This window comes from Purpureocillium lilacinum (assembly GCF_023168085.1).
Source record: "Purpureocillium lilacinum CBS 284.36 DNA, scaffold_4, whole genome shotgun sequence".
NCBI lineage: Eukaryota > Fungi > Ascomycota > Sordariomycetes > Hypocreales > Ophiocordycipitaceae > Purpureocillium > Purpureocillium lilacinum.
Genome location: NW_027072114.1, coordinates 4,229,374 through 4,255,023, shown reverse-complemented (window position 1 = coordinate 4,255,023; position 25,650 = coordinate 4,229,374). Strand labels below are relative to the sequence as shown.

The 25,650-nt window shown below is 58.4% G+C and overlaps 8 protein-coding genes across 8 annotated transcripts; 6 read left to right on the top strand and 2 right to left on the bottom strand.

Moving 5' to 3' along the window:
* Nucleotides 1-576: 576 nt before the first annotated feature.
* Nucleotides 577-1,074, top strand: PLICBS_006454 (uncharacterized protein; the record flags this gene model as incomplete). Its single annotated transcript, XM_018327467.1, has 1 exon — nt 577-1,074. The coding sequence occupies one exon, from the start codon at nt 577-579 to the stop codon at nt 1,072-1,074; it is 498 nt and encodes a 165-aa protein (XP_018173895.1).
* Nucleotides 1,075-2,931: 1,857 nt separating this feature from the next.
* PLICBS_006453 (uncharacterized protein) lies at nt 2,932-3,939 on the top strand (the record flags this gene model as incomplete). The annotated part of the gene is made up of 1 exon (XM_018327469.2): nt 2,932-3,939. One exon carries the CDS (start codon nt 2,932-2,934, stop codon nt 3,937-3,939), a length of 1,008 nt encoding a protein of 335 aa, XP_018173897.2.
* A 256-nt stretch (nt 3,940-4,195) lies between these two features.
* PLICBS_006452 (uncharacterized protein) lies at nt 4,196-6,475 on the bottom strand (the record flags this gene model as incomplete). Its single annotated transcript, XM_018327470.1, has 1 exon — nt 4,196-6,475. One exon carries the CDS (start codon nt 6,473-6,475, stop codon nt 4,196-4,198), a length of 2,280 nt encoding a protein of 759 aa, XP_018173898.1.
* Nucleotides 6,476-8,873: 2,398 nt separating this feature from the next.
* PLICBS_006451 (uncharacterized protein) lies at nt 8,874-11,906 on the top strand (the record flags this gene model as incomplete). The annotated part of the gene is made up of 6 exons (XM_018327471.2): nt 8,874-9,037; nt 9,125-9,179; nt 9,241-9,747; nt 9,831-10,016; nt 10,105-11,655; nt 11,718-11,906. 6 exons carry the CDS (start codon nt 8,874-8,876, stop codon nt 11,904-11,906), a joined length of 2,652 nt encoding a protein of 883 aa, XP_018173899.2.
* A 587-nt stretch (nt 11,907-12,493) lies between these two features.
* PLICBS_006450 (uncharacterized protein) lies at nt 12,494-14,326 on the top strand (the record flags this gene model as incomplete). The annotated part of the gene is made up of 2 exons (XM_018327472.2): nt 12,494-13,369; nt 13,430-14,326. 2 exons carry the CDS (start codon nt 12,494-12,496, stop codon nt 14,324-14,326), a joined length of 1,773 nt encoding a protein of 590 aa, XP_018173900.2.
* A 1,927-nt stretch (nt 14,327-16,253) lies between these two features.
* Nucleotides 16,254-17,363, top strand: PLICBS_006449 (uncharacterized protein; the record flags this gene model as incomplete). The annotated part of the gene is made up of 1 exon (XM_018327473.2): nt 16,254-17,363. The coding sequence occupies one exon, from the start codon at nt 16,254-16,256 to the stop codon at nt 17,361-17,363; it is 1,110 nt and encodes a 369-aa protein (XP_018173901.2).
* Nucleotides 17,364-20,366: 3,003 nt separating this feature from the next.
* Nucleotides 20,367-22,318, top strand: PLICBS_006448 (uncharacterized protein; the record flags this gene model as incomplete). The annotated part of the gene is made up of 2 exons (XM_018327474.2): nt 20,367-21,015; nt 21,072-22,318. 2 exons carry the CDS (start codon nt 20,367-20,369, stop codon nt 22,316-22,318), a joined length of 1,896 nt encoding a protein of 631 aa, XP_018173902.2.
* Nucleotides 22,319-22,658: 340 nt separating this feature from the next.
* On the bottom strand, nt 22,659-24,026 carry PLICBS_006447 (subtilisin-like serine protease; the record flags this gene model as incomplete). Its single annotated transcript, XM_018327475.2, has 4 exons — nt 22,659-22,850; nt 22,902-23,414; nt 23,510-23,695; nt 23,748-24,026. 4 exons carry the CDS (start codon nt 24,024-24,026, stop codon nt 22,659-22,661), a joined length of 1,170 nt encoding a protein of 389 aa, XP_018173903.2.
* Between the last annotated feature and the right edge of the window lie 1,624 nt (nt 24,027-25,650).

The following is a 25,650-nucleotide window of genomic DNA, read 5'->3' as shown; positions in this document are numbered from 1 at the left end:
CATTTTAGGACAGAGACGTTCAAAACTGCCGTCACCTTCTCGTGAAATGCCTTGCTTCGATACCTCCATAGAAAGTCTCACGAGTATTAATAATGCATAAACGTCTTGAAGGAATCCTTTTGGTCTTGACAGTGATTCCGGCGTGGCATTGATGTTTGGTGTTTGAGCTTGTAAACATCAGCACCTGGAGGAAGCTGTCATTAGAGATTGGCGTAGGAACTACGCAGCATCTCAATGGCGCGGTCGCCGTGCTGCCGCCCCGCGGCTGCCGAGATCACTTGCGCCGACCAAGTCGATGTCCACAGGGCGAGCATCATCAGTCATACTGGTAGACTTGCATCACCACGAGCTTCCACTGTAGTGACGTACCGCCGTCACCAGTGGCTAAACAATGATGTGATGCAGCGTCCACAGGGCCGCAGCTATATTAACTCGGAAATCTCAGAGAGCGCAGGATTTTCCCTTTGTCCATATAGTTCCAAGAAACCTAGATCCGTAATCACAACCTGTAGAAAGACCGCCAAGAGCATACCCAGAGATTACTACGCAGCAGTTTGGCATCTTCGACTATACAGGATGTCTGATAGGACGGGCAAAAAGAACAAGAAGAGCAGGACGTTCAGCGCCATGGATGCGGCTGCCCTGCTTCTCTTTGACGGCGCCATGACGTCTGAGCAAAAGTCCAAGACGGCCAAGAAGTTGCGCGACAAGCACGACGATCCCAGTACGTATGGGTTCTATGATACGTACACGACGTCAAAGGAGAAGAAAACATGGAAGAAGCTGAAGAGCGAGGAACGCGGTGCAAGCAGCGGTCAGGGTCGCAACCCGAGTTATTCCTCCATGTCGGCAGGTAGCACGGCCGTCGGCCCAAGCCACGCATCAAGCCACAATCAGTCCAATCAGAGATACGGTTCCACAGGGAGTTATGCAAGCGGTGATTCAAGTCATCTATCGAGACAGAGTCGCTCAAACAGGGGTCAGAGCTACAGCGAGCGCCGTCGCACCCACCAGGCGTTTGTCGCGAGCGCGTCCACAACACCGCAGTCAAAAGCCCGCGGCAGCGGAAAGTAAGGGGAAACCTTGGCTTCCAAACTCATGGTCAACTGCAGTCTTTTCATGGCTAAGCGGCCCGACTGTGCCCAGTGACCTCAACTGCAGGACCGGAGCCGCGATATGGGCTGGCTGAAAGGGCATGGAGCCAGCTGAGGCCCGTCAGCCCTGGCCTCGGTGAGCGAATGGTCGGATTTGTGTCGAGCCGCGGGATGCAACCTTCTCCGCATCGTACTGGCAGCGGAATACGATGCATTGCCATGCAATCTTATTTAAACCCGGCATCCCAGTAAGCGCCAGCGCGCGTGAGAGATGTTCTCGCTCTGAAGCCTGCATATGCACTGCACTGGCAAAACCCCTGCCGCAGGCGCGAAAGAGCACCATTGAAGCCAACAAGATGCCCTGGCTACCTTCGTACGGCCTCTACGCGATCCTGCTTTGGCCGACAGCGTTGGCCCAGACGTCCACAGTGGTTGTCATACCCACCCCTCTCATTTGGCAAGACGCGCAGGCATACTGCGGACAAATTGGACACACCATCTATCCTGTCCCGGCGACGCCCACCGACGCCGTGTACGATGTCCTCGAGGCTCAGTCGAGTGAGAGGTTCTGGATTCGGCGCCGCACTGGCGGCTCCTGCACGTGCCTGAACAGGGACGGGTCCGGGGACAAGCTGGAGGAGGCGCCATGTGGCGATGCTCTGCCGTTCTTTTGCAAGGACTGTTCCCATGGGGGAGACGGGTGCTGAGTGCATGGCAGAAGCTGAAGGCGTGGCCAACGGCATGAACTGGCGATTGCTCTTACATGTAGCGGCGCCGTTGTCAGCGACTCCATGTCGCTGGATGACCGCGAAGAAAAATTGGAAACGCGCCAGTTGCACACACAACACCAAATGTTGCGATGAAGACGCCGGCATCTCAAGAACCCTGCAGACACCTCGAAGCTCTTCCTTGACACTCTAGTAAAGAATACCAATGTGTATGCGTCTTTATACTTTGGTCGCGTTGTTGAAGGATGATGTTTTGACGATGGTTCCCAAGAGAAGAACGACCAAACGTAGAGGGGTGTCGTTGGGGTAATTCGCCGGGTGGAAGGCTGTCTGTGCTTTTTGTTGCCTGGAAAGTGCGCTTCTTCAATAATGTACCATGTTCTCGTTCGCTCCCCTTGGTTGAGTAGAGCATAAAAAGGCAGTGAATCCGGTGCTATGAAGCTCTGAAGTGTCGCGTCCAGCTTGAGAGGCTCACTGTTGTGGTGTAGGGTGGCCCATGCGCAGGGCCTGCCATGCGTGGTGATCCAGATTCCCAAAGGCCATTCTCTATCCCCATGTGACTGCGAATCCCTTCCGAGCGACCAGGGAAAATCCTCAAGCGGCCCAAAGCTTAGCTTCTGTTTTGTTGACAAATGCTGGAAGCCAACTCTCGACGCCTGCCTCTCCAGTCAGCTGAAAGCTGCTACCGGAGCGGGCTGGTGTATGCGGTTGTGATATTGCCGTGGTCTGCCACGCAGAATCCTCACACTTCAACATGACATCCTCCTCTCCTGATTCTGCCATGATCATGACAAATTGTATCCCACCGGCTCCCATACTTGGCCGACATGGTAGACGATAGTCAACACGGCTTGCGATCTCTTGGCTCTGTCGCTGCTCCATTACTAATTGAACCCCTCGTTCCATTATTAATGCTCAACCTCAACTTGTAGTAGGTCGGTCCAGAGGAAGCCAGTCCAGGCTCGAACGGGAAAAATAATATCAAGTTTCTTTCCCTCGGCAGGAAGCGTCATTCAGCACACCGCATACATGTAGACCATGCAGCGACGCGTGATAAGTATTGCGTCGATCCCGTCGGGCAGAAAGTTCATTAATCAGATCTCGTCGCGATGAAGTATTTCACAATAGACCCGGTCCCAAACGTGGACGCCAAAGCTCCATGCGAAAACGAAGACCTCACTTTGGCGTACAAGACCTTTGGCTCGCCGAGCAACCCGGCTGTCTTCATACCAACATGCTTCAGTGGTCGCGTCGACTTTACCCTCAACTTCTTGTATGAAGGCTCTGATGCGCCCCTCGCGAACTACTTTGTCATTGTCTGCGGCCTCCTCGGAGGCAGCGACTCCTCCTCTCCGTCCAACGCGCCAGCTTCCTTGCGCGGCCCTCGCTTTCCCAAGGTCACATATGAGGACAACATCCGTCTACAGTATGCACTTTGCCAAGCCCTTGGAGTGGCGCAGCTCGAGGCATACATTGGATTTTCCATGGGAGGCCAGCAGGCATACTATATGGCCACGCTGTATCCTGACTTTGTGAAGCGCATCGCCGTCCTCGCCAGCTCGGCCCGCACCAGCTGGCACAACAAGTCCTTCCTCGAGGGACCCAAGACAGCACTGCTCAACAGCATCGACTGGCACGACGGCAAGTACAGTCAGCCGGCACGCAAAGGCACCGTAGCGTTCGCGCGGGCGTACTCGACCTGGGCACTGAGCTCCGCGTGGTTCCGACAGCGCAGCTGGGAGAGACTCGGCTGCGCCTCGGTCGAGGACTACTTGCGCACGAATTGGGATGACGAAATGGGGATGCTGGACGCGCATGACTTGCTGTGCATGCTGACCACCTGGGTCGGAGGCGACATCGCGGCCGTAGGCCAGGGCCCGGCTGGGGAAAACCTGGAACAAGCGCTGGCACGCATCAAAGCCAAGGTCCTCCTGATGCCGTCTCGAACGGACTTGTACTTTCCGCCCGAGGACAGCGAGGAAGAAGTGAAGCACCTGGCACGTGGGCGGCTTGTCATCATTGAGAGCGTATGGGGCCATCTGGCTGGCGGGGAGTTTGGGCCAGAGGAGGGCCAAAAGGTCATCAGCAGGGAGGTGCAACGCCTCCTGGCCGAATAGGGACATACTGGACGCAGGGGCCATGTCCCGTCCACGCACCGCTACTTCGCACATGCCACATCATCAATGGCTGAAAGCTTGTATCTCACGTTGCACTAGCCATGTCCGTGGTCACGGCTCTCGTTTTTCTGGCGACGGATCGCAGTAATAAGGAGGCATGTGGTCTGCCATTTGATGCAATGACAATTTGTCTTCTACTAGAAGCCAGGGACCATGGAGCAATGAATACGGCCAATTATTGTGTCTGAATGAGAGGCTATAGGGTATAATAACAAGGGAAAAGAAGGCCAGAAGAAGCTGTGCGATCGACGCTCTCGTCGCGGCCAGGCACGCGCACAGACAGCGGTGGTGCTTCCGACGCCGCCACGAGGAGAGGACGTGGGCTGTCGCTAGACTTTGTTTGCGAAAATTCATCGAGAAGTTGCGAAATTTGCCCACAGAGCCGTCTTTTTGCCTCCGCTCTCGATTTCTCCGCGAACCACTCCACCGAGTCGAAGCAATCATGCTCCTCTTGGTCCAGCCTCGACTGGCCCCTGCGATGCGTAGCGAAGCGGAGGGGCGTCGCCGGGGGCTTTGCCTTGCGCACAAACGCGCGGCGACGTTCATGGTAGCGCTGTGAACGCGCGCTCCAAAAGTCCATGGACATTTGCGCGAGCTCTGTGGCGCGTGCTCGGGCCAGCGCGCCCGCAGACAAGTCGGCATTGCGCTTCCACCGCCCGAGGGACATGTTGCGGAACGGCCACGAGTTCGGCGCGAGCATGGCGTCCACCCGCTGCCGAATCGCCGAGTCAAGCATGTCGCCATAGCCCGGGACGACGGCGTCGACGAGGCCTACGCGCAGAGCATCGTCCGCACTCAGAGGAGTCATCGATCGCAAGAGTGTTGCGGCGCTCTCTGCGCCGCAGCGGCCCGGATAGCTCAGGCTGTGGAACTCGGATCCATGGAGACCCAACGCGCGGTACGCAGGGTTCAAGACGACGTGCTCGCCAGCCAGGACGACGTCGCACGCGGCGGCTAGAGCGACACCCCCGGCAGCGCAATTGCCGCGCAGAGCCGCGACCATGGTGACGCCGCGGGAGGGAAAGTCGCCCAATATCAACTGAACGACGTCGTTGATGGCATTGATATTGTACCACGACTCCAATGCCGGATCCTGCGCCGCGTCGATGACGTTTAGGTGAATGCCATTGCTGAAGTAGGACCTACCACCCATGAGCACAACAGCAGTCAGAGGCAGGTTGTCGGCCACGCGGAGCAAGGCTCTCAGGCATTCGCTGAGTCGCCGGCATTGCGAGGTGCTCATGGCGCCGTTATACAGCGCAAAGTGAACGTACGCCACGTGCCTGTTTTCATCAACGGCAAACTCCACCCATATCTCTTGGAAAGCGGTGTGGCTGTCCTTTGTCCACTCATCAATGTTCGCGGGCGACCGTGCGGCGGTGCCAGGCACAACCTGTGACGATGACCTCGGGTTCTCAATGATGCCAAGCTCGGCGAGGCCAGCCGCGGCTGGGACTTTTGGCCAGAGTTCTGGATCCGTCTTTGCCTTGACACGCCGAATATGGGTGATCCAGACGCCCTTGTGGTCCGCAGTCGCAACGCATACGGCCTCATCACGGATGCCGATGATGCTTCCCGGCGAGACATCTGACGCCACGGCCGGTTCGACGAGTCCACCATACAGGTACAGTTTGGGACCAAAGAGCGCGCTGAGACAGCCGGGCTGCGAGTCTGCGCTCCGGATCCTACGCGAAATCTCCACTGCTGGATGCGTGTTGGGGTCAAAGTCGCGATGCGCCGCTTTGAGCAGTGGACGACAGTGCGTCTGTCCACCGCAAAAGGGCTCTCCAGAGCCGGCAGAGAAGAAGGCATATTCCCCACGGGCCACGAGGCCGGGGTGGATCTTGACGATGGCTCCGTGTGGATCAGACGATTGCTCATCATTACAAGGCGACTCTGGTGGAGTCAGTGGCGAGCCAAAGGGTTCCTCCAGACGGGAAGGTGCTTCTTCTTCGATCCTATCTATGGCGGCGAGAACAGCCGTTATGGCAGCTCGAGTGACGGCCCCACGATACAAGGTTGACTTGGTGAGTCCGGGCTCGTCGATATCGACAGGGAACTGGTCATACGCCCAGACCTGGCCGGCGTCGAGCTCTCCGATGGCTTGGAGGACAGTGACCCCCCAGTGGCTGCGGCCCTTGGCGCTGAGTCTCTGCCGACTGGGTTCTAGCAAGCGGGTACTGTCGGGCTCCGTACCGTCGTCGCCCATCAGAAGCCAATCCAGAGCGCTGGGTCCAGCATCGCCGGGAGGGCCAGGATGTACAATGAGGGTGAGGTAGGCGTTGTACACCTCTCGAGGGACCCGTGTGGTGAGGAAGGGGCAAACAATGAGGTGCGGCTGGGCCAGCCGAGCCGCTTCCATCATGGTGGCCTCGGATAAAGCATACTCGACCGTGACAGAGTGCTTCTTGGACAAGACCAAGGACAGCCTCTGCGACAGTGAATTGTGTGCGGTACAGAGAAGGAGGATGCGCATGATTGGGCGCTCTTTGCCAGGGGCAAACAACTGATGACTGCACGTGGATGCTGGTAGTTGCTTTGTGGCGGTGTCCCCGGAAACCTTCCGCGGGCCAGAAAAAAGGCAAAGAAAAGGCAAAAAAAGCTCTGTTTGAAGCTATCCCAGGTTGTGCGTTGACAGTTGAGTGGGGAAGAGGCGCGCGATAAGGCAGGGAACCCCCCTTCAGACTGCTTCAGCTGTCGTTATATACAATCGTTTGCCGTGGCGCCCTCCATCATCGGACGAGACCTGGAGTTCCCTACGTGTACGGACGAAAGCCCTCGTAGTCCGCAACACACCCCTTGCGGCTAGAGCTGAGGAGTTTTGGTCACAATGACGAGCCAGAATGGGAAATCGTGGGCCACCGCAACCCCCCATTTGGGCGTTCTGCAATGGGTGGAGGAGGGGTAGCATTGTATGCAGTGCCGGGGGTCATTGCGCAAACCGTCTGTACTATAATGGCTTGGCCACCAGACATGAGTAGTCAGTCGCAACAGACTGCCGCGCACCGTTGTGGCTGCGGCCTCGTTGCCGACGGGTACGTTAGACCAGTGCGTGCGCTCTGATGGCGCCCCGTGCGGTCTTCAAAGCTGCACAAATAGTGGTGCGGCGTACTGTTCGCGATTGGTGGTTGAGGCTTTCGTGGCGCCGGCTCGTTATTTCTCGCATACGACAGCGACCGCCCGGACAGGCCTAGCACTGGACTGAAACGGGCGCGCTAGGGGTCGACGACCGGGTTGGGGTTCGTTGGGTCCGCGCAGCTCTGTCCGGTCGGGGTGTGCTGCTGGTACTGTACGCAGGGAAGAGTTGGGATGGCAACTTGCCTGTCCGGATGGCCCCAGCCCCTTTCTTCTGTCGTCTGGTGCCATCAGCGATCCAACCCGTCTGGTGCTTCCTGCCAGCGCGTCGACGGGGAAACTTTCATCGGATGGCATCGGGCGCCCAACGACCTGGGGTCCGTGAATCCACTTTTGTGCGTCCCGGTATCGTGGTCGATCTAGGGGATCTGGGTGGAGGAATCAATAATACGCGGCGCGTATGACTTAGATCTCGGCTCAACTGGCCCCATCGCCCACCCAGCGCGCCACCCATGGAAGGCCCGCCCGCCTGCTAGACAGGAACCCCCAGGGGCCTTGGAGGGGGCTTGTTTTTTTTTTTTTTTTTTCGTCGGCCAAGGCTGCCGAATGGAGGGGCCGAGACTCCATGTTGCCGATCGACGACTCTTCCCCCCCCCAGTGACTGCACGTGCGCGATCCGTCCGCCTTCCGCCCGGGCCCCCGGACGTTGCTGTCAACCCAGACATGCTCGACTCGATATTGTCCCCATCGGGTCAGGGGCGAGCGCGTCCTGTGCTCATTGTTCGGTTGTCGGAACGCTGTCGACAAAGTGATCGGCGCGGTGGCGCTCCGGTTTCACTGCACGGCCTCTTGGAGCAACGGACGACGAGCTGGACCGCGTCGCATAGACCTCCCTCGAATGCTTCCTTCAAGCGAGCGGCCCCCCCTCCCTTGCGCACATGCCCCTCGTTCCCCCGCTCTACCCACTCCGTACGTACGCGAATGTGATGAGGAAAGAGAGCACAGCGACGAAATCCTGCTCTGGGGGCTTTTGCTCTTTCGACAAAGCAAAGCCGACGGGATGGTGAGGGAATAGTTGTCGCCGGTGGCGTCAATGGAGACGTCCCTGTGGACGGAGGGGGTATTTTTTTTTTCTTCTTTTGTCCTTGCATTCGCATCACCCACGCACAATGACCTAAAGAGGGCAAGGGGGGCTTGGAGAGGCGCCGGTTTGCCTCGTAGTTGTGGCTTTCTCAACGACCCCGACTTTACTTTTTCAGCAGCATACTAGCACCTTAGTTCCCAATGACGCGGTCCGGAGCACCCACCTTCGGCAACGCTAAAGGGCTCTGGACAGGGGTATACCTTGACCCAGCTGGCCGTGCCCATGCTTGCCTTGGGTGTGCTAGACCAGTCTCGTACTCTTGGTCCGCCTCGACGCGAGCGGAAAGTCCTGCGGAGGGCCATGGCCGTGCAGACTCCAGAGCATGAGGACTGGAGTGACGGCACGGATTCTGGGGTCTTTGTGGTCGCGTCGCTCAGCTCGCATCAGTGCGTCTGGCCCTTTGGGGCCCCGTCGAGTCCCACACTCGACTGGCAAGGTCCTTTCCAGCACAACTCGGCTTTGCCCGGACCCAGACACCACGCTGATGACTAGCGACTTTTGTCTGCTGCGGGCGGGCAGGCGAAGAAGCGTACGCGTAGATATGTAGCAAGTGCCCTGCTCGAACCCGCGGACGTCTCCAACCGACCGGGTTCGTGACGGCTCCCAAAGTCAACATCGTCGTCTCAGACACTGCAGCACGCCTCCGGTCGCCGCCATGTCGAGCTCAGAGGAACTGCTGCGGCAGTACGGGGGCCAGCTGGTCCCGTACGATTTCCATGCTGGGTTTGTGTGTCTGAGTTATGCCATCAGCTTGATTGGCACGAGCACGACGCTCGAACTCATCCGACGTCGAACGTCGCACAGGGGACTTCACAACTTGTAGGTGCCGAGCGCCCCCCCCTTTCGTCTCCTACCACTGGCGCACGTCAAGGTCTGGTCCAACGATGGCTGACGAACTTGAACAAGACTGTTACTGGTCGGCGCCGCGATTTCCATGGGCGGTATCGCCATCTGGTCCATGGTACGTCTCGCTCTTCGTTCGCGAGTGACTCTTTTCACCCTAATAACGACGCCACCCGTAGCACTTTATTGGCAACCGAGCCATCTACATGCTCAACGGCCAAGAGTCCTTCCAGATCGCGTATTCGACGAGCCTGACTGTCCTTTCCATCCTGGTGCCGATTCTCGTGCTCATCCTCGCGTTCCTCGCCGTCAGCGGCAACGGGCGCATCCGCTGGTGGCGCATCGGCCTTGCGGGCCTGCTGTCGGGCGGCGCCATCTGCGGCATGCACTATCTTGCCGACTCCTCGATTAGCAACTACACCAGCTCCTACAAGGTCCCCAATGTGGTGGGCTCGGCTATCATTGCCGTGTCGGCCAGCGCGACGGCGCTCGCCGTCTTCTTCGTCTTCGAGGCAACGTGGAAGGGCGTCTGGTGGAAGCGATTGGGATGCGCCATGATCCTCGCCGGAGCCGTGTCGGGCATGCACTGGTGTGCCGCCGTCGGCACGAGCTACCGGCTGCGCGAGCTGCACTCGCCGGGCAAGGGCGTCTCCCGCCAAGAGGCCATGATTGTGGTCATCTGCCTGGTATGTTTTTGGTGACAACACTCTGGCCTGGGCCCGTGAACACGTTGGAAAGTGACGTTGCCACTGACGGATATGTACTGTAGTCTGTCGCCGCTGGCATCGTCATGACGGCCAGCGCCGCGTACTCAAGCTGGATCAGGAGAGACTACGCCAGCAAGTCGCAGCAGGTCGTCTTGGCGGCCGCCGTCTTCGACAGCAAGGGCAGGATCATGGTCAACCAAGAAGGCTTTCTGCCCACCGAGGTCGTGACCGACACGCTGGTGCCCAAGGTTGGTGTCCCCCATCCCCAACTGCGCGCTTACATGAAGGGTTGCCTGTGCTTGGGGCCCGCCTGCTAACAGTGTCTCGAATAACTAGTCCAACGACGACATCTTCAGCACCGGCCACCCCCTGTTCCACTGGATGTTTCGGGCCTCGCGCAACTGGAACACCATTGCTGCCGTCGTTGCCAAGATGGCCGACCACATTGGCCGGCTGTCGCCCGACGGCAACATTGCCGGCAGGACCGGCGTGCAGCTGGTCGGCGACGACGGCCTGCTGGTCGACAACTACGACATCATCTTGCGCGAGCTCTTCTGCCTTGCCGCGACCGCGCTGGCGACCCGCACACGAGAAACGCTGGCCAACGTCGGCGTGCTCTGGGATGAAATCTTCACCACCGGCGACAGCTCGACGCTCGGCAGTCGGCCCATGACGGCGCACGGCAACGACAGCAGCCAGGGGCCGGACCAGGCCGACCAGTCGTCCAAGGATAAGTCCATCTTCCAAAGCCTGGCCGAAAAGGGGCTCTCTCCCACGCACATGCAAGAGTACGGCCGCGGTTGCCTCATGTTTCTTGTGCGGCGGGTCGACCACAAGCGCGATGCCGAGAACCTCGAGGCGGCGGGCTACCGCTTCGCCGAGGTCCATCAGGTTGTCGGGGGCATCCGCTCGAGCATGCAGATCAAGGCGCAGGACCTCGAAGCACGCCTGCGGACCATGTCGACCCATAACGAAAAGGCCGCGATGCTCGGCCCCGGCGTCCACCTGGGCATGTTTGCCGTCCGCGCGAGGCTGGACCGCAGCGGGTTCGACGTGTTGGCCCAAAAGGACGCCAGGAATCTGCTACCCACCGTGGCCATGCCGATGGACCACCTGGAGCCGTGGCAGACGCGGTTCCTGGCTCGCCATCAGAGCATGACCGTCCTTGCGTTGGCGCAGAGGCTGGAGACGATGGAGCACGCGTCGACGCAAGAGAGGCTCTTCGCGTCGGACCTTCGCCACGCCATCTCCGCCCTCCGGCAAGGCCTCGATGACGCGCGCTTCGACGAGGCGACGCTTCTGCCGCGGGAGGTGCAGGTGCCCTGTTTCACCCGCGAGGAGACACCGCGCCCGTCGACGTGCACGCTCATTGCCTTCCGGATCGTGCTGCCCATCCACGCGACCGTCGAGTCGACGCAGTGCGAGTTCACGCCGCTCAACTTCTTCAAACTGCGCCAGCTCACGTACGAGGGATCGCCTCACCATGTTGAGTTTTCGCACATGGTGCATCGCGACATGTCGTACGTGCCGCCAGAAGACTCGGCAAGGCGCGCCAGCACGGCGACGCGCGGTGCGCACAAGCCCAAGTCGTCCTTTTCGCGTGCCGTAGACAGCATGAGCCATGCGCTTCCGGGGCGGCGGCGCGGCGGGACGCATTCATCAAGACTCCCATCTACGCGGAGCCAGGAAGAGCTCTCGCGCGTACCATCTCACCCCAGCTCCGTGTTCCATGCGAGGGACGACAGCAGCTTTGAAGACGGGCACAAGCTGGGCTCCATGAGTGCGTCGTCCGGCGTCGAGGAGCTCGGAGAGCTGCAGCAGCACAGCACCAAGCAGCTCTTTGGCGGCATCATGGTCTCGCAGGAGATCATGGTCGACGTCCAAGAGGTGAGTACTCTGATGTTCCTTTGGCCTGTGCTGGTGAGCGACAACTGACCCTCTCCATCTAGAACCAGCCGGCGGCGCATGACGGCAGTACAGAGCTAAATACTCTCCGATCCAAGGCAGAGAGTACCGCCCCGTACACGGCCATTGCCACGGGCGAGAAAGACGCAAGAAAAGGGGGCGAGCAGCGCGATTTCCTGGATGAGTTGCTGTCCATGAGCATGGTAGTGGACAAGTCCAGGGACGCGCTGTAAGGGCCTTGGACCAGGCCCGAGGCAGCGAACCTTTTTTTTTTCTCTCTCTTTGGGTCGTTTTGTTTGACGGCTTGGGTGTTGTAAGATGTGTGTATACCAGCGGCGCAACGCATGAATGGACGGACGGGACGGAACCGGAGTTGGAGGATACATTGAATGTAATGATGGCATGTTATACTTCTGCAAAGGGCTGCGCTCTGACGGAATGTCGCTACAATAGAGTCACTGGACGCCGTTCGTTGCTCAAAAAGCATGAAACAATGGGATGGCTGTTGCGACGAGACATGAGCGATGGACTTGCTTGAACAAATCGCGTGCACAATGCGCAACACGGCCACGGTCGGCGCGGCCATGACTACTCGGTCCATCAGATGGATTGATTCCAGGTTGATTTGCCTCACCTGCCCTTTCGGTCTAATCATCTGCGCGCAACGGCGGCGGGCTACAGTTGCCGTTAGTGCTGACCTCTGTGATGCGGCAGGACGGGGAGATAAAAGCCCGGCTGGTTGGGGATCGGACCCCACGGGCTCGCTGCTTGCTTTGTCGGAAACAAGCCCGGTCGACTGCAGAATCGGTGTCCCATCATCATGTCGTCCATGGTCTCGCTGGCGTCGAAGCTGGCCGTGGCGAGCTTGCTGGTTCACAAGGCAGCTGGCAGCAGCGAGTTCAATTGGAGCCACATCGAGCCGTCTTGGGATCTCGAGTACACGCCATGCTATGACGGTCTCCAGTGCGCCCGACTTCTTCTGCCGCTGGACTGGCTCAACCCCCGCGACGAACTCAATGCGACCGTCGCCATTGCCATCGCCAAGTTACCTGCCAAGGTGGGCGCCGACCATGACAGCTTCGGGGGCACCGTCATCACGAACCCGGGGGGCCCCGGCGACTCGGGCGTCGTCCACATGATCAAGAATGGCCACTTTCTGCAGAGCATGGTTGATGGGAACCGGCACTACGAGGTGCTGTCGTTTGACCCGCGCGGCATCTTCTACAGCACGCCCATCGCCAACTGCTATGAGAACGAGGCGGACGGCGACCTTGCCGAGTGGCAGATGCGGGGGTTCGGCCTCCTGGACGGATCAACACAGCAGCTGCGGCGACGCAGGGCACACGCGACAGCGCGAGGGCAGCGCTGTGCGGAGGCCGACAAGGGCCAGTCCTCCATCCGAGAGTTCATGTCCACCGCCTCAGTGGCCCGCGACATGCTGGCCATTGTCGACAAGATTGAGGCGTCGAGATCCGCCGCACTGGCGAAAGCGACGAGGCAAGGTGGTCATGACGACAGTGCGCAGAGACTCGAACTCCGCTCACAGTCCGCCAACAAGAGAGCCGAGGCAAGGCTGCAGTACTTTGGCACATCCTATGGCACGTTTTTGGGAAACACGTTCCTGTCCATGTTCCCGGGCCGTGTTCACCGAATGGTGCTCGATGGCCTCGTGGTCGGCGAGGAGTACGTTGATCTGGTACGATTCAATCGCCCACGACGTCTGGTCCCAACGATCTAGAAGGCTGACCGAGTCCAGGACTGGTCCACGAACCTCGCCGACACGGCACATGTTGTCGACTACTTTTACCAGTCGTGTTTCGAGGCCGGGCCCTACTGCCCCCTGTGGAGAGCGTTTGACATGTCTTGGAGCACAATCAAGTCGCGGGTGGACAAACTCGTGGCCGATCTCGATGCCAACCCGCTGGCTATCGCGAACACGGACGGGCCCGAGACGGTCATCACCGGCGACGAGATTCGCATCGCCATGATGGATCCCCTCTATGCCCCGCTGGACCTGTTTGAGGGCTTAGCAACACTCCTGCACGATGCACTGCAGGGCAACTACACGCTTCTCCTCCAGCGGACGGGCATCACCGGCCACCGAGATACCTGCTCCGCTTCCAGGGCGCTCGCGTATACCTGGATGGACCAGGCATCCATGGCGGTCCGGTGTGGTGATGCCAAGGATGTCACAGACCGCGACCTGGCGTTCTGGGGTGCCTACGCGCAGAAGCTCGGGAACCTCTCGGCGGATATCGGCGGCCTCTGGGTCGAGGTTCCGTTCGCCTGCTCCGGCTGGAAGACCCGACCCAAGTACCGCTACGATGGACCCTTCACGTCGCCAGAGCACGACCCAGCAGCCATCCACAGTGGCCGACCCTCCGCGCCGCTGTTGCTCCTGTCCAGCCTGTACGACCCCGTCACGCCGCTTCGGAGCGCGGCAAAGGTGGCGCGCGGCCATCCCGGGTCGCGCGTCCTGCTGCAAAAATCCGTTGGGCATTGCGCCTTTCTCTCCGCCCCGAGCGAATGCACAAAGCGGTACGTCCGGGACTACATGGACACTGGGCGGCTGCCTCCCGAGGGGACCGAATGCGAGCCCGACTGCAGCCCCTGGTGGCCCTGTCCGGTGGAGAGAGCGCACCTACCCCGATGAGCGAAACGGACGTGAAGTGCTTGGTATGGGGTGTAACGCCGGGCTTCAGGTAGGTAGATGATGGTCCTCCCCGAGGTCGTCGCAACGTGCTTGTAGGCATAGGCTATGGAGCGCCCTACTTAGACAGCGATGCCATGAACACGGGCGCCGTGGAAACAAAGCAATACCACCGCGTTTCCCCCATCCTGGCATGTTGTGAGCCTCATATGTACCTGCGTGAGCATGGGCGGCATCCGTGCCTTTGTACATGTATGTGAGCCTACGTGCGTTTCTGTTGCTTTTCACGCAGCCTGTGCGAGCGAAACATTAGCGGCGACTTCTTCGTGAGACGTGACCCCAGTGCAGACGATGGAGCCCTGCTGTGCCGCGTTGGCAGCGATTGAGTATGGCCAGGCGTGAGCAAAGATTTGACTGCACGCAAACTCCTTCCTGGCTTGCAAAAAAGCCATGAGTGCCGCCTTTGCATGCGGGGAAATGTCCTCGGAGATCTTGCCCGCGCCTACCATCAAATGTACCATGTCGGCTTTGCCAAGCTTCAATCGCCGACAACTCAGACTTGGACGCATCCACGTCGTCGTGCCGGTGGTGCATATAACTCTTTCCCGGCGTGGACGCGGCGAGGGCTGGATGAGACCGTTACATAGACAACTCGACGGATCAATATGACTAGGAATTCCTTGTATTTGCGGCCAACGGAATGCAGGTTTTGGAAGCCTGACAATCTCATCAATGAGCGATGCACTCGCGCACATGTACGACTTGGGCGGACAGAGCGTCATGTCTGGAACGTCCATGGCAACGCCGCACGTTCATGTTGTGGGCCTGGCGGCGTACTTGGCGACACTGGAGGGCACATCCAACGGGGATGCGCTCTGCTCGCGGATCAAGGCACTGGGGACCAAAAATGCGTTGCAGGGCGTTCCGTCGGGCACGGTCAACTTGCTGGCTTTCAACGGCAACCCGTCCGGGTGAGCGAGTTCAAACATGAATGGGGCCGTCAGATGTGCCGAGACCCCCGACAACATGAACACTGGGCCGTGACAGGCTGTTGGCAGTCCATTAACTCCATAGTTACCCCATCGTAAACGGAAAAAACACATTTTCCAAGAGTGGCCATGATTTCATACTGCGCTGTCCCAGCTGGGAGCCACATTACGCTCTTCCAAATCCGCAGTGCTCGCACTTCTCCATGGCAGCGATTCGGCTGATTATGGCCAGAGGCGACCTGGAGACGGCAAGCCACAGGGAAGACGGTATCCAAACGACGTTTAGCTAATTTCACCCCGCCAACATTGAAGTGTGCTAATTAACAGCATAAATGGCTACCATACCCCCTGTATTGTTAGGTGTCGAACGATTCGAGGCTACTGGCCACACAATGCACTGCTGAAACCCGCTGAAAGGCGCGCGGCCAAAACGCGCTGCGAGGTACGCGATAAGGTGCGCCATTAGGCCAGGTGGTGCATGTGGGAATTCCGTGCACGTGGATCCAAATCCCTACGCGCTATAGTTTGAGCGATTGATGTGCCATCATGAGAGTGAATTCTTCACCACGATCCCCTGTTATCCCTCCGGCTCTGGAGTCTGGTAGTGTAAGTAGTGTAAAAATCACGGTCTGAAATGGCTTCAAGCGTTTTGACCCTTTGGCTTGCCCTGACTACCCTTGCTGGCTCCCGCTTCGCGTTCCCCATATTGGTGCTCCCCAACCAATGGGCGCTAAAGTACAACGGCACAGTTATTACCTGCTCAAAATGGTTTGGCGGGGCATGTGCCGTCTGGTGTTGGAGTGACTCAACTCTTTGATCCGTTGACACGAGATGCGACTGTTGTGAGCCGCATTGTGGCCGGCCGCCGTTTGCAGCTACGCCCCATGAAAGTAACTGACGTTGTTTCTTGAGATCTTTTGGGAAGTTTCTCACGCTTCAACATGTCGTTGGCCGTTGCGGAATCCGACGCGCTGACGCCTGCGCAGCGCAGTGCCATCAGCAACATCCGGCAGCGAGCGCAGGACCTGCGCGCCGACGCAGTCATAACGATCTCGCATATCCTAAACATGTCCAACGTCGAGCCCTCTACCGCGGATGCCGTCAGGGCCGCCATTCGCGACCACGCTCACGTTGTGATACACTTTCACCCTGACCGGCCGGTCGGGTCTCGCGTCGTTGCGCGGGCGCTGCTGGAAGACGGCGTCTACCGCAACCAGTTCGAAACTGGCATTTCGAATGGCCTGGTGTCGACAGCGCTGGATGGGCCTCGTGACAGCTGGGAGAAAAGCCTCTTTTCTGGCGCCTACCATGACGGCACAGGACTACGGGCGGCCGAGAGACCCAAGTATGGCGCGCTGGATCTCACCTGCCACCCAGACGGCCCGGCTCCTCGTTTCGGTTCCTGCTACCTGGTACTGAAGCCAGAAGTATCACGCCGGTCGACGTTTACCTTTGGCGGCTCGCAGGCGGACCCCAAGTTTCGGGGCACGATTGACGAGTTCGACGCCATCCTGTCGGCTATTCTCGAGGAATCCTTCACCAGGGACTTTATGCTGGGCGTGAGCGATATCAGGCCTGGCCCCGCCATGTGTTTGCTACGCGAGAGTCTCACCACGCCTAGACAATTCCGAACCGACGACGCCAGCCACAACCTAGACCACATGGTCGAGGCACAGGTCCACGGCGACATCTGCCTCGACCGCGACGTCGAGGCCCTGATCGCGGACGGGTCGTTTGCAGATGGGGATACCGGCCAGATCCTCAAAGCCATCGGCGAGAGGTTCGGGTTCCCCGTTCGATTCAACCGCGGCTTTCAGCTGCCTGTGGAAAGCATACCGCCAGACTTCCGGGGACCCTGCATGCCATCTCTGGCTGCCAGGGTCACCACGACGCGAGTTGACGCCCGGGCAATCGGCACGGCAGCCCAGGGCTTGTTTGACAATCGAGACCAGTGGCGTGACAGGGGAACGTACGAAGAGATCCTACAGGAGCTGAAGCTCCTTTGGCACGTGTTGGTCAAGTACGGAGAACCCCTTAGTACTCTATCGTGAGTAGATTCAAAGCAGTTTTGCCTGTGCACGTGCAGCCCCGTAACAAGTTCCAAGCCACCAAGCATCTCCCGGGTGCGGCTATCGGCCCCATGTCGTAGTGGACGATTATGTCAACCTGATACCTGGAAGGCCGAAAGGACGTCTCTCAAGTACAACACAGGTCGCGAATTCGCCAACAATTTCGCGCCCGGGAGGTGCACAAGTCGAGGGATTATCAACGCCTATTCAAGGGCGGGTTGTAAATTACCAGCGCAGGCTGGACGATACCGGGAACAACCGCGAGGACACTTTCTTGTCTGCAGATCCAATGCAATGCGATGCGTGGAAGAATACGCAGCGGTAGAGGTAGGCCCCACTGCTATCTGTCCGTGGGTTATAATCCAGCTTGAGATATCCCGGATCATTTTCCATGTCCACCCGCTCACATGTCGGGCACCTTTTGGCATGCAATACCTTCCAGAGTTCCTTAATCTCCGCACCCGTAATGTTCGGCTTCTTCATGTTTTCGGCAGAAATGCAAATTGAGCCTGGTCCCGGCTTCCGGATCCCGCACAAGATACGCTGTCCGCTCTTCCACGTCCTGTCGTCTTGTACCTTGTACATTCCTTTATTCACTAGGTGCCACGGAGGTCTGAAAAAATAGCACTCCGGGTGACTGTCCTCACAACTCACGCCTGTTGCAACTGCAGTAACGGGCATCATAACAGCAAGCAAAATGCCCTGAGAGTGCATCTACGGACGTCTCGGTTAGGCATGCCAACAAACACAAAGGGCCTCAAATACCTTTTCGGAGGGCCAGCTGGACTACGATATGAATGTGCTGCAACTTGTGTTAAGACTGCTTTGTATACCCATTTATCTCTCTGTCGGCCTTGGGCTGTGCTTTTATACTCGTTCCGCAATAGGTTATAGACAGGGCAGGACGTAATAGCGTCTATAAACACCATACGATAGACTGCGAAGCTGGTTCTGCTGCGGATCCATGTAGATGGCCTGGCTCGTGGCCTGATATGAGACTCATGGCTACTTGCGCTGGGCAACTTGGACATGCAGTAAGGGGCTGTGGCCAGAGCGTGCGTGACTGCTTCATAAAGATAAGGCGAAACAATATTATGGCCTATGCCAGAGGCTGGGCTGGAGCCTGACGGACTTCGGGCAGTATAGTCGACTATCATGCCTTACGGCACTCCGTAGATAGCAACCCTATAGGTGGCTTTCCGTAGTCATGCTGGCGCCGCGGTGGTTCCATGGTTCCATGGTTCGCCTTATAACCAAACATACGGACCTCACCCGCAGCTCGCCACGCTCGGCACGGTTTCGGAAGGCGTACTGTCACTGTCGCTCGCGTCTGCCCGACGCCCACTCGGTAGTGTCCGGTCGCACTACGCGCTCACTCCTGTCTCCTCAAAAGTGAGCAGCTATTTCGACACCACCCGTTTCCTATCCAGACACTAGACTAGGTGCCAAGCTCTCCGAAAGAGGCAAATGCGGCATGCCGCGATAGGGCTCGAACTGGCCCGCTGCGATGGCCTCAGATGCTGCTGCAGCAGTCGGTCAGTCGCGATGCCTTCAATTGCTGCAGTAGCCGCGCATTAGCCTGCTGCAGCCCGGCAGCCCGGCAGCCCGCGATGCCTTCAATTGCTGCTGCAGCCCGCGCAGACCGCGATGCCTTCAATTGCCTGCTATAGCCCGGCAGCCCGGCAGCCCGCGATGCCTTCAATTGCTGCTACAGCCCAGCAGCCCGCGATGCGTTCAATTGGCTGCTGCAGCCCAGCAGACCGCGATGCCCGCGATGCCTTCAATTGCGCGATGGCCTCGATTGTCTGCTGCAGCCCGGCAGCCTGCGATGCCTTCGACCTGCTGCTATACCTTGACGACCGCTGCCGCTTTAAGGCATCTTAGGCTCGTGGTGTCCAAATAGAAAACGGGTGGTGTCCAAATGGCACATCTCGCTCAAAATACCATTTTGATCTATTCCACTTTCGTTCATATTGTTCCCTTGCTCGTTTACACTCGCTCGGTCAACACTCTCTGTGTTGTTGGGTTGTCCTCACTCCGTCCCTTGGACTCCGTTGCGGTCGTGAACATCTCATATCCGTGCTTACGCACTCCGATTCGACGCAACCCTGCAGGCCTGGGGACTCTGTCCCAAGTGAGACTCTACACAGAGCCAGACAACTGTGAGTGCTGGCCTTGTTCTACAACTTGTCCTGGGTCTGCCCATAATACCGGACCACTCGACTGCATCGAGCCCACGCAATCACAAAGCGTCCTATAGCTCTCCTGGAGTCCTGGCCCGTGTCTCCTGTTTCATGCCCCAAGAATTCCAACAGGATCTAGTTTGTCGCTGCATCGTCGACACACATCACTCACTGCAATGCTCAAACGGTGCGACGCCCAGGCACAACCCACGCACGCACTGCGCTTATGTCTCGGTGCCTCACACACACACACACACACACATGCACCCCGGCATGGACTGCGTCCCGAGCCGAAATAAAGCAGGCCAGGGTCGAGGCAGGCTCGTGGAGCGTCCAGCTGTGTCGAATTGCCGTTAGCCGAAATGGTACGTATGCGAGGATCGTGCTTCGCACCGTAATTGCAACCCGACATGGATAACGACATACTTACGGAGACCCAATAAGGTATGCAGGCGCAATGCAGGGCTTATGCGCTCGAGGCGCTCCGCTGTCGGCGGCAGGGTCATGCCGCTGAGGAATCAAAGACGTCGACTGCAACAGTACTAGAGCCCCATGGAGCAATGCAGATTGTGTTGGCACTGGCAACAAGTCCGGTCATCCGGCCACCACCCCGCAACCCCCGCAGTCGTCCTGTCAAGGTGCCTATCCCCGTTGGGCATTGCGTCGACGACAGCGGCGTCTCATGCTAAAACCCAAACACCCTCGGGCGACTCTGTACACACGGTGCCGTATACCCGCCCTGCACAGACCACATTCCATCTGTCTGTCCTCCTCACCGAGCAAGCCAGTATCGATCAACAACATGACCGCTGCCGCCGCTGCCGCTCCGCCGCAGACCGTCCATGTCCTCCCCGGGTCGACGAACGTACCTCTCGCTGACTTTCCACCGCCGGCTGCGATCGACTCCGTGAATGCGGAATCGGAGGCGCAGGCCGCAATCGAGGCTCTCAATGCAACGATCTCGAAGGCCGACTTCAACGCGGCGTCTGGGTTGTTCGCCCACAACGGCTACTGGCGCGACCACCTGGCCCTGTCGTGGGCGTTTCGCACCGTCAAGGGCAACGACGGCATCTTGGCCTTCTTGCAGCACTGTGCCCGATCCAGGGATGGCTTTCGGCTGCAGCGGCTCGAGCTGGACACGGCAAGGGCGCCAGTCATCATGCCCATAGATGGCGGAGCCGGTGTCAACGGTATCCACGCCTTCTTTCGCTTCGAGACTTCCATCGGGACGGGTGAAGGCACCTTGCGCCTCGCCCTCGAAGATGGAAAATGGAAGATTTTCACAATCTACACCAGCCTGCGGGAATTGAATGGCCATCCAGAACGTACCTTTGTTCATCGGCCCCCAGGCGTTGAGCATGGCGCACCGACGGATGGCAAGAACTGGGCTGACAGGCGGGCCGCCGAGGTTGCCATCGATGATGGGATCGAGCCTGCTGTGCTTATCGTTGGTGAGCTGGAGTTCCATGCGCCCTCACAACCTTGCCAGGCTAACAATCCTCTCCAGGGGCCGGGCAGGCAGGCCTGACCGCGGCCGCCAGACTTCAGGTACTGGGTGTCAGGGCACTACTCATAGACAAGAATGAGCGTGTGGGCGATAACTGGCGCAAGCGATATCGCCAACTTGTCCTTCACGACCCCGTATGGTACGACCACCTGCCATACCTCAATTTCCCACCGCAATGGCCCATCTTTACCCCGAAGGACAAGCTGGCCCAGTTCCTGGCGTCGTACGCAGAGTTGATGGAGCTCAACGTCTGGATGAATACAGAGCTTGCAAGCAGCCGATGGAATGAGAAAGAGGGCAACTGGACAGTGACTGTCACACGCAAGCTCGGAGACGGGGCAACGCAAACGCGAGAGCTTCGTCCGCGACACATCATCCAGGCCACGGGTGCCTCTGGGATGAAGTGCCAGCCCGTTTTCAAGGGCGCGGAGGCTTTCAAGGGGGGCGTGCTCTGCCACTCGTCCGAATTCTCGGGCGCGCGCAAGGACTCTGTAGGAAAAAGGGCCGTGATAGTGGGCTGCTGCAATTCCGCACATGACATCGCCCAAGAGTACCTCGACAAAGGCTACGACGTGACAATAGTGCAGCGGTCAAGCACGCACGTCGTGTCCTCCAAAGCTATTTTGGACATTGCCTTCAAGGGTCTCTACTCGGAAGATGCCCCGCCGGTCGACACTTCCGACATGATTGTGCAGGGCATGCCGCTGGCCGTGCTCAAGGCTGTGCAGGTCAAGGTCGCTGCGCGTCAACGGGAGCACGACAGGGGCATGCTTGAGGGCCTGGCCAGAGCTGGCTTCAACGTCGACCATGGACCGGACGACTCGGGTCTCTTCTTGAAGTATTTCCAACGCGGCGGGGGATACTACATCGATGTCGGCGCCGCAAAGCTGATTGCCGATGGCAGGATCAAGATTAAGCAAGGCCAGGAGATCTCCGAGATACTCCCCGGCGGCATCCGCTTCGCGGATGGGTCCGAGTTGGAGGCGGATGAAATTATCCTCGCGACGGGTTACGAGAACATGAGGACGCAGACTAGGGTCATGTTTGGTGACGCGGTGGCAGACAAAGTCCATGATGCCTGGGGCCTGAACGAAGAAGGGGAGATGCGGACCGTCTGGCAGAAGAGTGGACATCCGGGGCTCTGGCTGCACGGCGGCAACCTGGCACTCTGCCGTTTCTTCTCGAGGCTTCTGGCGTTGCAGATCAAGGGGCTCGAGGAGGGTCTCTATGCATATGGTGACATTTAGGCCTGCCGCCGCCTTGCTCTGCTATTGAAGGTAACCGGAAGCCACTCAATCCTTTTTCATTGCATCGCGACGCAGCTACACATCCATGTACGACGTTTAGAGTGGTTGCGACGGGCCAATGATCGTCAGCTCTAGCATCTCGTCTCATGTCAAGTTGTCTAGATCACCGTCAAGTGATTGCTAGTTACGCAATGTCACGTACATTCTGCCGATCGTACTCAAACACTTTGAATGAAATTCCGATTACTGTCAGCAGCTCGTGACATGAGGTAGGAAGAAGAGCCGCGGCCTGAGGGACCTTGTTGCCTGCGATTTGATGCCCATCCTGCAGGTGCTTCGTCTAGCCCGACGGGTTTCCGTTGAACGCAAGAAGGTTAACAGTGCCGGCCGGAATACCGCTGATGGAACCCTCGGTAGCAAGCTCTTGGATGCGGTCGCAGGCTGAGCCGCCCGTCTTTCCCTCCAACGCCGCAAGGTACGCGGCAAGGCCTACGATATGCGGCGTAGCCATGGACGTGCCCGAGATCGTTTTCTGTTGGTGTCAGTAGTGAGCCTCCCGCGTGGTCGTGTGGCCAAAACTCACAATTTGACCGCCGATCCAGGTGGACAAGACATCGGTGCCCGGTCCAAAGATGTCGAGGACGTCTCCGTAGTTGGAAAAGGACGACTTGTTGTCGTTCCTGTCCGTCGCCCCAACCGTGCAAACGCTTGGCTCCGATGCCGGAGACGACTCTCCAGCGTCCTTGGCTGAGTTGCCCGCTGCTACGCCGACGAACACTCCACTCTGCACTAGCGACGCGGCCGCGTTGTTCACGGACGCAGCGTATCCTCCTTCCAAGCTCATATTCGCTACGGTGCCTTTGGGGCAACCGCGCGTTTTTGCGTCCTTGGCTACAAAGTCCATCCCGGCAATGATGCCGGAGTAAGGCCCGCTACCTTGGTCGTCCAGGACCTTGACGCCATAAATTTTGGTCTTTTTGGCTACGCCATACGTCTTGCTGCCGATCGTTCCGGAGACGTGCGTGCCGTGGCCGTTTCCGTCAGCGTTCTGCCCGTCGATGAAACTCTTGAGAAGCTCGGCACGCCCCTCAAACTCCTGCTACGTGTTAGTGAAGACTCCATGGGTCTCCCTTGGAAGCAGCACGAGTGCACTACTCGTCCCATCGCCTCCCGTCAAATCGGAAAACGTACAGGGTGATCGGCCTCAACGCCGGTATCAATGACATAAGAGCACGTGCCCTCCCCGGCGCTCGAATCAAAATCGTAGGTTGAAGCGCCTGCCTGACGGTGCGAGATGCGCGATAGTCCCCAAGTAGCATCGGGCTGAGACTCAAACCCGGAGAGCGTGACCATGGCATCCTGCTCGACATAGTCGACCTAGACCCATCATCAGCGCAAGAGCGGACAGCAAGACAACAAAATGTCACACATCAGGGTGGTCCCGAAGAGTCTTGAGCATACGCTCATTCAGGTGAAGAGCAAATCCTTTGAAGACACTGTCGTACATGTGGTCGGGCTTGCCACCAAAGGAGCTCAAAGCATCCTCAAGAACAGACAGGGCGCTTCCCTGCTTGAACTTGACGATGTACTTGTCGGCAATGAGCTGGTGATTGCCACGCGGAACCAGCAAGGGGGCGGGCTCGGAACGCTTGGTGGCCGGCGCAGCCAGCACCATGGGGAGGATCGAGAGAAGCAGAGACAAGCGCATGATGTTGGCCGTTGCGAGTTGGTATTTCGAATGGATCCAGAATATTATTATGAGTGAGCCTGAGCGTTTGGCGAACAGCGAGAGTTTCGTCTCGAGTTTTGAAGACTGTGTCCGTCTTTATACGTCGAGATTCCGAAGAGGAGCGGCCGTGAGCTCAAGGGAATGGACTATGACCTTCCTCGTGAGGAATGGCGGTTCTCTTGCCTTCTCCATTGTACAAAATTCGACGGCGCGCCTTGCAATGATCCTGTCTTCGATATGATGAGTTGTACTTGGGAAGTGTGTTGACGCCAACGCAACGCAACGCCAGCTTCTGTATGAATCCTAGTCTACGTTGTTGGTCTGCCCGCCTTTGCCGTTCGAGGCTGGTGGTCATCGGGCAAGCTCCTTGATGCGACAACATGTCGAGAGTTTGCGCTGTGGCGATCGTCATGAGTCCAAGCGTAGTGGAAGTGGACTGGCTTTCTCCGACGGAGCTACGATGGCTTGGGGCAAAGGAGGTTGTCTCCGTGACACCAGGGGCAACAAACAGCTCCCACGGGATGCCTCCAATAGACACGATTTCCAAGACGCGGTGCGATGCGTGTGTCAGACGGCGTTGGCAGCTGCTTGATAAATCCTAGTACGAGTCGCCCACGGAAAAGCCACCAGACGAATTTGATGCCGCCGATGCGGGCGTCATGGGCGTTTGACTGCTCCAAGCCATCGGGACGGGCCTTGACTTGCTATTTTAAGCTTGAGCGAAGGGCGGCAGGATCCTTCCCCCATCTCGTCTCCACTTCGACGGCAGTCCCCAGACTCCAGTCTTGCAGCACTCGAGGTGGCGCTCAATCGTGCCACGCGCTGCTTGTGGGACGGCCCTTTGCGGCTGCGACAACTCTGCCGCGGCCCCAGGATCATTCCGCTCCTCAAGTTCAAGCTGATAGGGACACCAGCTCAGAGTGCCCGAGAAATCGATTGTTCTTTGTTGATACGCAGATCCAAGGTGGCGACTGTGTGAGAGAGTCTGGCCTTGACGTAATCAGGTCTCGACGTTGTCGGTGTTTATGTTGCGAAGCGTCGACGGTGCGTTGATTCTTCAATCGCGATTCACCCTCGGCGAGAGAGGCAGATATTGTGGACCAAAGCAAACATGGACTCGGAGGTCCGTGGCACAACCCTGTTGGCGATATCCGTGGGAGGGTCTGGGCGGTGTAATCAAGCTGTCGCATTGAACCTTGGTGGTCTGGATGCCTGGCTCTTCGCAGCAGCCGGCAAGGTTCGAGCCGTGGGTTCTCCCGCCTGCGCTGCCGATCACTTGCGCCGCCTTCCCGATCCATTGATGCGTGTCACGGACGCCGATCGCTCTGGTAGGCCTTCCTGTTTGACATGCCGTAGGGTAGCCTACTTGTGAGCCTCGGTGTCGTGATCTGCACGACACGTACGTATGTAGAACGCGAACGAGCAGCGACGAGAAGTGCACACAGAGACGAGGCGATGTTGGACGTGAGCGAGAGCTTGCACATCACATGTGCGGTGCCCCAGTAGAGGCTGTTTCCAGCTTCTTGAAGCGGAATGGGCGCGCTCATACCCACGCGTAAACGGGGACAGCCAGCCCCGCGGTCGCAGTCGCTCTTTGCAGGTG